Source organism: Pygocentrus nattereri, chromosome 19 (assembly GCF_015220715.1).
Source record: "Pygocentrus nattereri isolate fPygNat1 chromosome 19, fPygNat1.pri, whole genome shotgun sequence".
NCBI classification, from domain to species: domain Eukaryota; kingdom Metazoa; phylum Chordata; class Actinopteri; order Characiformes; family Serrasalmidae; genus Pygocentrus; species Pygocentrus nattereri.
The window spans coordinates 16,013,495-16,028,025 of record NC_051229.1 but is presented as its reverse complement, the minus strand read 5'-3'; the positions used below and the strand labels follow the sequence as shown (position 1 = coordinate 16,028,025).

At 40.1% G+C, this 14,531-nt stretch overlaps 2 protein-coding genes across 4 annotated transcripts in view; both read right to left on the bottom strand.

Moving 5' to 3' along the window:
* Positions 1-3,410, bottom strand: part of pip5k1cb (phosphatidylinositol-4-phosphate 5-kinase, type I, gamma b) — a 72,702-nt gene extending 69,292 nt beyond the window's left edge. Inside the window, exon 1 of one of the 3 annotated variants that reach the window (XM_017697134.2) lies at positions 3,109-3,410. In XM_017697134.2, coding sequence (XP_017552623.1) covers positions 3,109-3,196 — 88 coding nt within the window. In that variant the 5' untranslated portion in view covers positions 3,197-3,410. The remainder of the gene's footprint in view (positions 1-3,108) is intronic. The other 2 variants (XM_017697135.2, XM_017697138.2) reach the window with 2 other exon arrangements.
* Positions 3,411-5,271: 1,861 nt separating this feature from the next.
* gpx4b (glutathione peroxidase 4b) lies at positions 5,272-14,119 on the bottom strand. The gene is made up of 7 exons (XM_017697140.2): positions 14,025-14,119; positions 10,935-11,029; positions 10,051-10,195; positions 8,881-9,032; positions 7,984-8,008; positions 7,821-7,880; positions 5,272-5,647 (listed from the first exon to the last, which is right to left on the bottom strand). The coding sequence occupies exons 1-7, from the start codon at positions 14,088-14,090 to the stop codon at positions 5,615-5,617; spliced, it is 576 nt and encodes a 191-aa protein (XP_017552629.1). The 5' UTR covers positions 14,091-14,119; the 3' UTR covers positions 5,272-5,614.
* Positions 14,120-14,531: the final 412 nt, after the last annotated feature.

Here is a 14,531-nt window from a genome sequence, read left to right as displayed (position 1 = left end):
TAAACTAGAGCCTATTGCAAATACACTACACTGAAAAGCTTCCCCGCGGGCATGCTTATATCACACAGCTCTCATCTATGCCCAAACACAGGATGTCATTCCCTTTTGTATAAGAAGCGTGACTAACAGGCCGAATGATGTGGTATACCAAATTCAGCACTGACCCATAAGAGCATTTCTGTGACCAAGTCCGAGCTGTCTGGCATATGAAATCAATTTTGACTCCCAGGTTGTAGAACACAATTTCAGCACTATCTATTGCAATGTTGCCCTGTTCTGTTGCAGACCACTGAGCCTGTCTGAACTTTCAGTCACGAGATGTGACCAGGAAACCAAAACTGTTTCAGCACCAAAGTTACTGTATTAAATTATTCACCTATGAATGGGAAAACTGAATTATTATTATTATTATTATTATTGGTTCGATATTGGAACACTGGTTCGATATTACAACTGATAATTACAATTAATGTCTTGGTGCCCACTTTTGCTTGCCTGCATACTCTGTGACGCTGTGATGCTGTTAGGGATGAACTGACCCTATTTTTTTTCTCTCTTGATTCCATTAGACAAACTGAGGATATCGGCTGATACCGAGCACTGATCCAGTATAAGTGCTCTTGGGTTCTTCACTCTAAAATCTATATACTTTACTGGGTGAAACTGCCTGTGATCATTTCTTTATGTATAAACCAACATGTCTGTAAATACATATCATCTATATCATCTATTTAAGACAACAAAGTAAGACATGTAACAATATCTGATTTACATTGGCATCAATAAATATTTGCCTAAACAAACAAAATCTGCATTGGACAGATGTTTAGATCTGACAGATATTTCAAACCAAATCTTAACGATTTATTTATTGTTCCTTGGAAGATCAGAATGTGTAGGCCTTGCCGGGCTACTGTGCTAAACCATCAGTATTTTTGCGTTGCGTGAGCGGCAGTTCAAAAAGAAGCGGTGGTTGGTTTCACAGGTCTCGGAGCACGCCTGTGCTAGCCTTCACCCTCCTAGCATTAGTAGATTTGTGTGATTGGGGGAGTCCTAAGTACCAGGTGGAATTGGAAACGACTTAATTGGGGAGAAAATCAGATAAAAATTTAAATAAATAAATGTTTCAGTGTCTGAATCAGCATATAGGTACATGGAAAATATCAGCTACCAGCATCAGCCCACAATACCCACATCAGAGATGAGATTCAGCAGAGAACAACAGAACAGCAGTTCAGCCAAGGCACAGCAAGTAAGAAACACACTAAAGACTTTCGATCACCTACTAATCAAAACAGGCATCTGAAAACTCATCAGTCCAGCGATCTGTAGAGCCTACAGAACACGAGGCAGCTAGAATCTTTAGAGTTCTAACCTGTCTACCTTTCAGATATGAATTGTAGTGTGAACTTCTATTGCAATGCAAAAAGGTAGTTTCACAATGGGCCATCCTTTGCATTAGTGATGCTGTGTATTTAAGTATATGAATGTGTTGAGAATACACAAGGCATATTGGTATAATCGATGGGTATCAAAATCAGGCCAATATCAGCACAAAATCCTGGACGGGATAAAGAATAAATGTGAATCTCATTCAATCCTGTAACAAATCTATCCTGAGACAGTACTCACTCACTTAATGTGATTTGATGTAGGGGTGCAAGACGACAATATTATTTCATTATTGTGATATATTATGTCACCGTCCGCTTTTATGTGCATGCCGTGGATATCATCAGTACTTAAAGAACACTAACGACATTTCTTTACAAAGTGAGCATAATTAGGGCTGTTTTAGTGGATTTAGTGGATGCAGTGCAGTTTGTAAAACACTGGATTACAGTCATTGTAGTTGTAGGTTGTTTATTCTTCTTAATATTTCTATTATTAGATTTTCATATGTTGCACTACAGGCTGTATTTTGGCTGTTTCAACTTATTCAGCGTCAGAAAAACGAAATATCTTGACTCATACTGTGCATCATAAAAGCATCTTGAACTATTATGAGATATTTTTTTTCCATATCGCCCACCCCCAATGTGATATCAGGTGTGTATTTCTTCATGTTGACTAGTACCATGACTGAGTACTTCGAGCAGTGGTGTCACGTAACCTTTAATCGTTAATGAGTTGTGATACTACATCTGGACAAAATCCTGGCATCGTGACAACCCCACTACTCACATACACACCTATGTATCACAAAAAACACATGCTGCTGCCACACACGGTGTCTCATCACAAACAGGCCCGCTCTGCAGAACACCCTGACTATAAGCCAGGTTTATCAGCCTTTCCCAGCAGGGCCCTGGGATCAGCCCATGCAGAGTCTGCTGTAAAACCACACAGCATGGCACAAGCCCCAGGGAAGCACAGGACCTGAGAGAGACCCCCTCACCCGTCTAGGACTTACACCCCCAGGGGAATACTGCAGGAAGAAGCTCGCAGCTGTCAACACAGGGCTTCAGTGAGGGGGAAAACTGCAGCTCTCTGACAGCCTGAAACAAAACTGCACTGCTTATCTAATCGTGATGTTACTGCTTTCAGTGTTTCTGCCAAGGACATTCCTGTAAGGTAAGTGTCCTTCAGCCCACACTAGCCATGTCCGTACGCTTTTCACCACAGAAAATGTGGTATTTTTGGACCATGTGACACTTCAGCTGCTTGAAAAATAACCGAGCTGTCTGGAAGTTTGCATGGACGGTCATGCTAATCTCCCACAGGAGACATAAACACTGAGCATATCATAGCAGTTAGGTGAATTTAGTGTTGGCTAGTTTTTTCAGCAGATTTGCTATGCTGCAATATTTCTTATAACGTTATTCACAGCCTATATGGTCAAATCCTGCATTCTTTTAGCACCGCTTGAAAGTAGACTACGAAGCTGAAGCCAGCTTCTTATTCCAGTCTCCCCGTTCCACCTTAAATAGTGCAGCACTTGCGTTCTGGCGCTTCAGAATGTAACTGCTGCACCATTTAAGGTGGAACGGGAGAATTCGACCAAGAAGCTGGCGGATAGGAACTTCAGCCTCGTAAGTAGACCACACTGAAGCAAACCTGTTCGGTGACAGTGGGGAAAATCTAAAAAATACACCCCCTATTACGTACCTTCCATACCGTATCCTACTCCAATGACAGTCTCCGTCTCCTCTGAGCCAGCGGCCCCGGCTGAAGATGAGCTCCCCCCGGCCTCCATCAGCTCCGGATGAACAGGGGCTTCGCGGTTACGGTGAAGAACCAGGCGGGACCCGAGCGCTCGTCATTGGCGGCCTTGAGTTGTAATTTTTATTTCAAGCCTACATACTTGTATGTCAGTTCTTCTTCGGTTCGTCTGTTGGCCGCCTGCACTCGCCGCGGATGTCGAAGAGCAATGCGCGAACCTGAACGAATCAGTTTGTGAAGGAACCGGCTCTCTCGAACTGCTTCTTTGCAGTAACTCGATTGAACCGATTCCAAGTCCCATTTGAACCGAGCGTGTTATTTGAATGTTTCCAATAAAACTCCAATAGTAGCCGCTCTCTGGCTATTTAAAGGGGGTTTACACACTGTTTTCTGTATAATTCAGTTCTGAGATGTAAACAAAGTTATTCCGAGTGGTTTGATGTGAAATTGTGCCTTGTGGAGAGCTTCATGTCTTTGTGATGTAGCTTATAGAGACCTTGAGGGGAATTCCAGTAATTTCTCCAAATTTCCATACTTAAATAGTTGAGATGTAAACAAAGTCATTCAGAGTGGTTTTGCGTGGCTGTTGACTGTTTTCCGTAATTCCTCCGTTCAGAACTGTTCACAGTGGAGGTGACAGGAACCAGACGTCTGAAGTGCCCTCAAATACAGTATATGGTTAGGATTATACTGATAACGTGATATCAGAGACACTGTTTACGAAAGTTTTGCTTAGTGATAAATGAAAAAAAAACCCAACCTCAAAACACAAAAGCGCAAAATAAAAGTACACTGTTCTCTGTGGACTGTAGCTAACGCTCTGTTGTGTTTTAGTGCTTTGTTCGTTTAAAGGGAGCATTTCACGAAGATTTCCCAGTTAACGTTTTCTGGACGATTAAGACAGAAGTGACGACTGATTCCTTTACAGAACACCTTTGACTCGACGGAATCGGCTCACTAAACTGAATCAGCTTCCCCTCACTAACGCCGTAGAACCCCGCGACTACGTCACGCAGCTGGCTTGGCGATGTCATGACAGTATGAGCTTTCACGTAACGTCAAGCCCAAATTACTAGATAAACGGGCAGGAAAACAGAATTTCTTATTTTCATATTATATTAATCACTTGAAGGAGTTACTCGGGATCCGAGTTATAAATGCATGTCACAACTTCAAAAATTCATTTTATGCAGATATGTTGGATGTTGTAAAAATACAGATGACATCAAATAGTGGATCAATTAATTATTAAAAGATAATAAAAAATAAATGATTAACCGTCTGAAATCCTGTACAAAATACTGCAGCTCATTTAAAAGTAGCACAACACTGCACCCTAACGAGACAGACCCTAACTGCAGCGTACAGCCTCATTAAATGCGTTAACATTACAGGGACACTACAGCATTTTTAAGGCTAATCTCTAACTGAGGCATCTGTAGAACACACAACTTCCACAAACAACAGTTCTGGCACTTTTCCTTGTGCTGGACAGACTGGACTCTAAGAACACTTCTGAAAGAAACCACTGGGAATTTCCATCCATCCATCCATCCATCCATCCTCTAAGCCGCTTCTCCGTCAGGGTCGCGGGGGGATGCTGGAGCCTATCCCAGCAGTCTTCGGGCGGAAGGCAGGATACGCCCTGGACAGGTAGCCAGTCCATCGCAGGGCAGACAGACAGACAGTCACACCCAGGAGTAATTTAGCATGTCCAATTGGCCTGACCGCACGTCTTTGGACTGGGAGGAAACCCACGCAGACACGGGGGAGAACATGCAAACTCCACACAGAGATGGCCCCGGTCACCCGGCCGGGGAATCAAACCCAGGCCCTCCTCGCTGTGAGGCGACAGCGCTACCCACCACACCACCGTGCCGCCCCACTGGGAATTTTCTGAATTCAAAATGTGTTCATGAACTCTTCAGTAAAAAGATATCTGTAAATAAACTGTTGAATTCAGATAGAAAAAAAAAATGGTAACCTTCTATCACGTTTTCACAAGTGTCTGCCTTAAGGAAAGCCCTAGTTACAATTTAATAAGAACTGATTTAGTTTACCGTTCTCTGTCTTAAGTATCCACCTTACAAACATGCAGACAAAACAACACCAAGTGCAAATTTCACTTTATTCATTATTGTTATTACTAAAAAGTGAACATTTAACTTAATTAGACTCAAGACATCGGTAGTTGTAGGGATGAATACATTAAGCCTGCACTCTGCTGGGATGTCTGGGTATTGCAGGGTCTTCCCGGAAGGAGGTATGCACGCCAAGGGACATCAGGCCATTCCTACCTGCATGCAGGTTTGTGGAGAGGCCATCATTATTCAGGGAAAAGACCTCAGAATACCCAGCTTTTCGCAGAAATGTTGGGGGGGGCGGGGGTTGGTGTCATGGTGTCAGGAAGACTGTTATACAATGGGGACGGAGGTGGCTCAGTCCAGACTAGTTACAGGTATGTTGGTAGATCCTTTTCAACGACCTGTATTTGATGAAAACACATACAGGATTAAATATAAAAGACAAATACAATTTGAAGAAAATGAAAAATGGAAATATTTGTTTTCATAGCAATGTCAGTGAAGAAGTAGTTAGTGTGGTTGGATAGTGTAGTGGTTAACACCTTTGCCTTCTACGCTGTAGACTGGGGTTCAATCCCCCAGCAGGGCAAGTACCCTACACTATACCAATAAGAGTCCTTGGGCAAGATTCCTAACACCACCTTCGCCTTCCTGTGTAAAAAAGTATCTAATTGTAAGTCGCTCTGGATAAGAGCGTCAGCCAAATGCTGTAAATGTAAATATGCTTGGTTCCCTAAAGCGGCTTTCAGTGGATGGTTCTTTAAAAAGATCCAGATTTGAGAGTGTGATTAACCTTTCTACACAGCTCTATCTTTCTCTATACAGCTACGTAATGCAAAAGGTTCTAATATTAATTAGAAGGTTTATTCCTAGGATTGTACATCCAAGCCAAGAACCAAAAAGGAACCGGTACTTAAGCATGTACAGTGGTGTGAAAAAGTGTTTGCCCCCTTCCTCATTTCCTGTTTTTTTGCATGTTTGTCACACTTAAGTGTTTCGGAACATCAAACCAATTGAAACAATAGTCAAGGACAACACAAGTAAACACAATGCAATTTGTAAATGAAGGTGTTTATTATTAAAGGAGAAAAAAATCCAAACCATCATGGCCCTGTGTGAAAAAGTGATTGCCCCCCTCGTTAAAACATACTATAACTGTGGTTTTTAACACCCGAGTTCAATTTCTCTAGCCACACCCAGGCCTGATTATTGCCACACCTGTTCTCAATCAAGACATCACTTAAATAGGAGCTGCCTGACAGAGTAAAGTCCACCAAAAGATCCTTAAAAGCTACACATCATGCCGAGATCCAAAGAAATTCAGGAACAATTGAGAAAGAAAGTAATTGAGATCTATCAGTCTAGAAAGGGTTATAAAGCCATTTCCAAAGCTTTGGGAATCCAGCGAACCACAGTGAGAGCCATTATCCACAAATGGCGAAGACATGGAACAGTGGTGAACCTTCCCAGGAGTGGCCGGCCGCCCAAAGTTACCCCAAGAGCGCAGCGACGACTCATCCAAGAGGTCACAAAAGACCCCACAACAACGTCCAAAGAACTGCAGGCCTCACTTGCCTCAGTTAAGGTCAGCGTTCATGCCTCCACCATCAGAAAAAGACTGGGCAAAAATGGCCTGCATGGCAGAGTTCCAAGAAGAAAACCACTGCTGAGCAAAAAGAACATTTAAAGCTCGTCTCAATTTTTCCAAAACACATCTTGATGATCCCCAACACTTGGGAAAACATTCTGTGGACCGATGAGACAAAAGTGGAACTCTTTGGAAGGTGTGTGTCCCATTACATCTGGCGTAAAAGGAACACTGCATTTCAGAAAAAGAACATTATACCAACAGTAAAATATGGTGGTGGTAGTGTGATGGTCTGGGGCTGTTTTGCTGCGTCAGGACCTGGAAGACTTGCTGTGATAAATGGAACTATGAATTCTGCTGTCTACCAAAAGATCCTGAAGGAGAATGTCCGACCATCTGTTCGTGAACTCAAGCTGAAACAAACTTGGGTTCTGCAGCAGGACAATGATCCTAGACACACCAGCAAGTCCACCACTGAATGGCTGAAGAAAAACAAAATGAAGACTTGAGTGGCCTAGCCAAAGTCCTGACCTGAATCCTATTGAGATGTTGTGGTATGACCTTAAAAAGGCCGTTCATGCTCGAAAACCCTCTAATGTAACTGAATTAGAACAATTCTGCAAAGATGAGTGGGCCAAAATTCCTCCAGAACGCTGTAAAAGACTCATTGCAAGTTATTGCAAACGCTTGGTTGCAGTTGTTGCTGCTAAGGGTGGCCCAACCAGTTATTAGGTTTAGGGGGCAATCACTTTTTCTCACAGGGCCATGATGGTTTGGATTTTTTTCTCCTTTAATAATAAACACCTTCATTTACAAATTGCATTGTGTTTACTTGTGTTGTCCTTGACTATTGTTTAAATTGGTTTGATGTTCCGAAACACTTAAGTGTGACAAACATGCAAAAAAACAGGAAATGAGGAAGGGGGCAAACACTTTTTCACACCACTGTATAAGTCTTCATTCTGTGTGCAGATAGCGCGACTTACACTTGGATCGTCCATTGGTCCATATCTCTTCACGACATGGCCCTCTTTGTCTATGAGAAACTACAAAATAAGTAAATAAAAATAACAAAAATTGAGTTAATCTGAATCACTCACATGCTTTTGACACTATTTCCTCTGATTTGTGCTTTTTGAAAAGATTTACCTTGGTAAAATTCCATTTGATGTTGCTAAAACAGAGCATTAGATCGAGACAAAGAAAGAAAGAAAAAGATTTACAGTGTAAATAATTTCAGAACATGCTGGAACACTGGTAGCAAATATTTGATGAAAATGCCATATTTCTTACAACTATAAAACACAGTGTTCATGCTGCTGTCAGAACAAAACATTGTATCTCCATTTTTTTGTAGTTTTTTTAGTTTTTGAGGTAATTTAAAAATGTCTGTTGCCTTTTACACTGTGTGTAAATTTCATGATGAACTGACCAAAAGAAATGGACCAAAATGACTTAGAAAAAAGTCTGTTTCCATTGACTTACATTAAAAGTAGAGTAGGTTTTCCCCTCTCCTGTAAAGCTACCATTTTGGAGATACATGGTTTTGTTCTGACAGCAGCAATATGGTACATTTTCATCACACTATTTCATTTATTTACCTCAGGTCAATTATGATGACAGTATGAGTTTAAGTCTTACTTCACATTTTCCAACCTCTCAAAACAGATTGATTTTGTTAGAATGCCTCCGAGACCATTATGTGTAAATAATCTGTTCTGACTGGCTGCCGAGTACCGTGTGCAGTCCAGGCTGACACACTCCTTACAACTTCAACATAAATAGGTGGAGCTAAACTGCTGTACAGTGAACAAGTGGATATAAAGGCAGTGGTTTTCATGACGTCACAAAAAAATGGAATTTAAAACAATGTTTTTTTAAAACATTTTCAATATATAGACTTTATGGGGACTGAATAGTACACTCAAACAATGTTTATATACTCCGTGAAACTTAAAAACTGGTTTTCCATTATCACCCTTTTCCAGGCATTGAGAGGGATTCTATAACTAATGAAAGCAGAATTCATATAAAAATACAACTTACTTTCCCAGAGTTCCTTTTCCCTTTGGCTGTTCCTTCATCCACTTCCATAGTGGGTGGGCACCATCCCCATTTACGTCAATCTTACTGAAGAGGTCAAACTCTGCATTATAACCTTGTGCAAACTCTTTAATCTCTTCCTCTGAACCAGGCTCCTAAAAGAAGATAACAGCGCAATGGGAGTATTTTATTTATGCAATAGCGGCTCTATCTGACGGGAACGGACTCTCTGACACATAATAGAAATAGTGCATTATCAGCTGCAGCTTCAGTATGATCGAGATAGTGCTATTTATGTATGTAAGAGCTGTGCACATTCCAGCCAAAGAGATTTAAGGCATCGTTAAGATTTTTTTTGGCTGCAGTTTAATGATTTACTTAATATTTTGCATCACAGCTTTGAAAACCCATAACGAAAAGAGATGATGCATTTTCCACCTCACTTTGACCTCTGACCTAATTACAGTGTTCAGATAAGAGTAGGTTAACTTGATTTGTATGTAGTAAACAGCTACTTCACGGGCTAATTCTCTGAACACTAAGCCAAGCCTTTGACTACTGTGCAATTCTATGAAAAAATCCTTTTAAAACCACTTGCATGTCTGAATATATTCAGGACATAAGAATATATAGGAGAGTTCTTGGCAGATCAATTCAAGTTAGTTTTATGTGTCCCCATCTATCCTAAAAATCCTTTTTACTGTCACGTTCTCTTCAAAAGAGATACTTCAGTTTTTTCAACCCGAGGTCTAATCTGCTGCATCTGTAGCATTCAGTGGATTACTGAAGACAACAACAACACTCTCACTCACAACATACTAATGGAATAGAACCATAGCAACGGAAGCCAATGGGCAGCTGCTTTTGCATATTTGTACATCCTTGTGATGGAATCAAAAGCATCAGCCCATTAGCTTAATTTATAAATGTGATTTGGGTCCAAGTTTTTTTCTATTCATACAGGAAAAAGCACTGAAATATTCTCTGTGGTTATCACATTCTATGCTGCGGATGCTGCAGAGAGAGATTAGTTTGAAAACCAAAAACGATGAATGATCTAACAAAAGCTGGAACACAGGCGTCTCAGAACGCCCATAACATCCCAAATGACATCAGAATGATTTTGATAAGGTTCAGTGTTTATATTAAGTCTATATTTGGTTTATACTGTACCTGCTTTCCAAACTGGTTGCAGGGGAAACCCAAGATGCGTAAACCTTTCTCAGCGTACGTGGCGTGCATGGCCGCAAACTGAGTGTAGTTTACAGGGGTTTTTCCTCATTTAGAGGCTACATTTGTGATGATGCAGACAAAGCCTCTGGAAACAGAAAGATCAAGAGTAACATGGCAAAAATATTATATTACGCCACTGCCCATTTTTACGATACATAATATGCATCAAAATATTTACTTTTTCTGAGATTTAATACATTGGAACAGACAAAATAGTACCGGTAGTGCTAGATATAAAAAATACTTTAATCACATTAATTAATTACATTATATAAATAAGGATGTACCATCATCAAATTCCAAGTTTTGTTGATTTTCTAAGTAAAAATTAGTTAACATCAACTCTGGAGAACAAACATATATAAGGTATTTTTCTGCAAATTTTAGTGCACAATTTCTAACACATTGGGGGGAAAAAGTATAAACATAACTGAACTATTTTTCCCCCAATATTTTGCAATCAGCAAATAAATAGTACTTGTGCATTTACTGCAATGCAGTTGATCATACTGTATCGCGTTGTTATATTACAACTAGCATGATGGCTGTCAAATCCAGTGGTGTCACTGCTATGTAAGCAATCAATTTCTTTAATGTATCTTAAGCCCACTGCACTTTATATATGGATTTTATTGTTAACTGTGACAGGAGGGAAATGTATGATATTTAAAGTTCTTATGACAAATTCCATCATGATATTTTAAGTTTAATTGGATTTATGGGTTTGGAGCTCATAATGAATGGATATACTGGGTACCACACTGAAGATAATACTGATAGAAGCTTTCTTTTTAAATGGAAAAAAAAAAGAATTCTCTCCTCACCTGTATTTTTCTAAAGACACCTCGTTCCCATCAATGTCTTTTGCAGAGAACTCATAAATAGACTTGGCGCTTTTCCAGTTGTTGGCCTGCGCACACTGCAATAAGGAAAAGGCAATCAGGGGCAAAGAGCACAAGGAGCATGCCAAAGACTCAAAATAAGAATGACAGACATCTTTAGACCATTAAAGAAAGTCATGGGGCGTAATTGGTGACTCACTACTTCAGCTTTTTACGCAATCTGAAGAAAAAATAATCTGCCGCCTGCCAGTTTCTCATGTCGACACAGCGAATTCTCCACTGGTGAATCAACATTTACAGAACGCATTTAAGTCTAGCTTGTCTTAAGAATGTACATGTTGACATGCATTCAGAACAAATATGAGAAAAAGTGAGATATGGAGGTAGAACTGATTTGTTTTTATTCTTACATACAAGTGCTTGGCATACAGCTGTCAAACAAACAGGCAGTATTCTATATTTAGCACGTTTGAAGAAAACATCTTTTGATGATGCTAAAGCTAAGGCAAAGGGGCTTAATGTGGTTGATGTGACAGACTAAGACAGTCTGCATGGGTAAAGCTAAACAGATTTCATTGTAATCCATAATCTTACATCTTACCTAGTGAACAAACAACTGAGGAGGTCCCTGAAAAGTGAAGCCACACAACACCACGCGGACTAACAGCAATAAACACAGAACTGGATCATATTAGCATACAGTACTTCATGATTTCTCCTCTTGCTACTATTTACCTTCGCAAACACTGAATTAATAATAAAGCATAAAACAAAAACAACACAAATAAAGCACGGCCTTTTTAAAAATGTGACAGCTGTTTTCTGATGGGTCTTGTCTGTGTACGCTTGTTTATATCTAACAAAAATGTCATACATGGTGAAAAATATTTTCAATTATCACGATGTTATGCATTTGTCATATCGCCCACCCCTAAATTTGACTGCTTTATAAAAACGTGCAGCCCAGCGAGTCAAATGGGCTGCATTTCCATTTCAAAACACACCCTCTGTCCGACTGCAGTTTTCAAATAATGCATTGAGTTAAATATAGACTAAATTAATTCCCTCAATAATTCAACACAGAATGATCATGACTTGACAAAACTACATTCCTCAGCCATGACGTTCCTTCTACTACCCTTGACATTAGAAAAAGTTACAGCTCAGAAATAAGACATGTCCCGTACACAAAATAATGTCATTTATTCGCAAGCAATAATAAATCTTAAGGGAGAATTCCACTGTGTTTTTCACATTTTCTGAATTGGTTCACTGTAGACAGGGATGGGGGAGTAGCGAAGTAGCACGTTACTTTTTGTAGTTAGCTACAAATATTTGTAGCTAGTAGCTGTTGCGCCTACAGATTTTTGTGTAGCTATAGCGAAAGTTTTCGCTGCAATGTCGCTACAGGCTTCAGGCGATCTGAGCAAAACCTGAAAACCCCTAGAAACAAGGCGGTGGTCATAATGTTATGACTGATCAGTGTATCAGTTGACAACACTGCACAAAATTCCCTGGTTTGTATGGAGTTATTTTTGTTAGGAAAAACCTGGAATGACTGATTTTGCCTTTAGTCTTGGTTTTTGTTGGATATCACACCTTTGGGTGTGTAAGTTTGATTGTCGGTTAAACTTTTTGGTGATTTTTTATTTTTACATTTGCAGATTTTCAAATGTGTGTTTCTTGCTGGCACAGGATTAAATACAGTTGGGCTTGTTTGGAGTGTCAGGTGGAGATTCACAAACATTCTGACAATTGTGCATTGAAAGTAGCTAAACAGTAGCCAATATTCTTTCTGGAAAAGTAGCCAAGTTGTAGTTGGGTACAAATTTTGGGAAAATTGCTACAAAGTAGCTAACTACTAATTTTTCTGTAGCTATCCCAACCCTGTGTGTAGAGAAAGTTAGACTGTGATTTCTTTACAGTTGTGGTGACAGGAACCAAGAGTCACAATGTCAACAACATACATAACCATTTCATTTACTATCAAAAATGACCAGTGAACAGACATATGTCTGAGTTTGTCTACGTAATGTTGAGCAACTACGGACTGTTGAGCAACTGAAGTTGTACATCAAGCAAGAATGGGAAAGAATTCCACCTACAAAGCTTCAACATTTAGTGTCCTCAGTTCCCAAAGGCTTACTGAGTGTTGTTAAAAGGAAAGGTGATGCAACACAGTGGTAAACACGCCCCTATCCCAACTTCTTTGGAATATGTTGCAAGAAAAAAAAAAGTGAATATTTGCAAAAAACAAAGTTTATCCATTTGAACATTCAATTGACAAGACACTACAAAGACAAGATATTTAATGTAGGTTGAAAAGGACTTGCAAATCATCGTATTCTGCTTTATGATTTACACAACGTCCCAACTTCATTGGAATTGGGGTTGTAACTGTGAGGGAGCTTTCAGAGGCATTCAACTCGTCAGACATCTGGTTCCTGTCACCACCATGGTGAGCAATTCTGACTTTACAAGTTTCTCTAGAACGGAGCATTTCACACCAAACCTCTGAACGGAGCATTTCACACCAAACCTCTGAACGGAGCATTTCACACCAAACCTCTGAACGGAGCATTTCACACCAAACCTCTGAACGGAGCATTTCACACCAAACCTCTGAACGGCGTTAAACATTCGAATAGTTTCATAATGTAGAATTTTTATGAAAAGTCGGTGGAGTTCCCCTTTAACCAAGTGTGCTTGTTCCAAGCATAGTAGCTGACCGTTAGCTCAAATCCATCAACCAAAGAATGACCATGTAGCATTTTGAAACAAATACAGACAGAATCACGGGCAGAGAGCTAGATCACTACCCAGGAGAGGTCGGCCGGACGATGAAAACAGTCAGCCTTGTCCAGGAGAGCTCGGATAACTAGCTTACGCAGGCTGGCTAAGCTAAGCTAAGCTAAGTTAACGGAACGAATTCACGGAAACACCAGCGACCATTTCTACAGTGAACACACCTTTCACACTCGAAATGTCGTCCTTTAAGTCACTCCATTTTAAATAAAAACGAAAGGCGACAAAACGAGACTAAAGCACCATGTCAGCATTCTTGTCTCTTACCATGGCTCTGGTTAAGCCTCTCCCTCCGAGCACCCCGAACAGCAGCGCTTGACGGACCAAACGCATTTTAATCGGATAAAAACGACCAAAGAAGCTCCGCCTCTTATCTCATTTTAAGCCAATCATATCGGATAACATTAGCTGGAGACCCTCCCACAGCCGGAATGACGCTTCCGTTGAAACATAAGTCATAAGATTGAGCTTTTAGTCACGCAACCCAAGATAATAACAGTATCTGGTAAAAATAATGTTATGGTAAAATAACATTATTGTGCTTTTAGACTTGCTTGAGATGAGCTTCAGAGGTGGACGATGTACACAAATCATGTACTTTAGTTAAAGTAGAGATGCCCAAGGTAAAATATTACTCCAGTAAAAGTAGAGGTCCTTACTCTAGACCTCAACTTGAGAAAAAGTACAAAAGTATTTGCCTTCAAATGTACTTAAGTATCGAAAGTAAAAGTACTAAAAGAGTAATTATGGCTCTGATGTCCTGTTATCATTTTT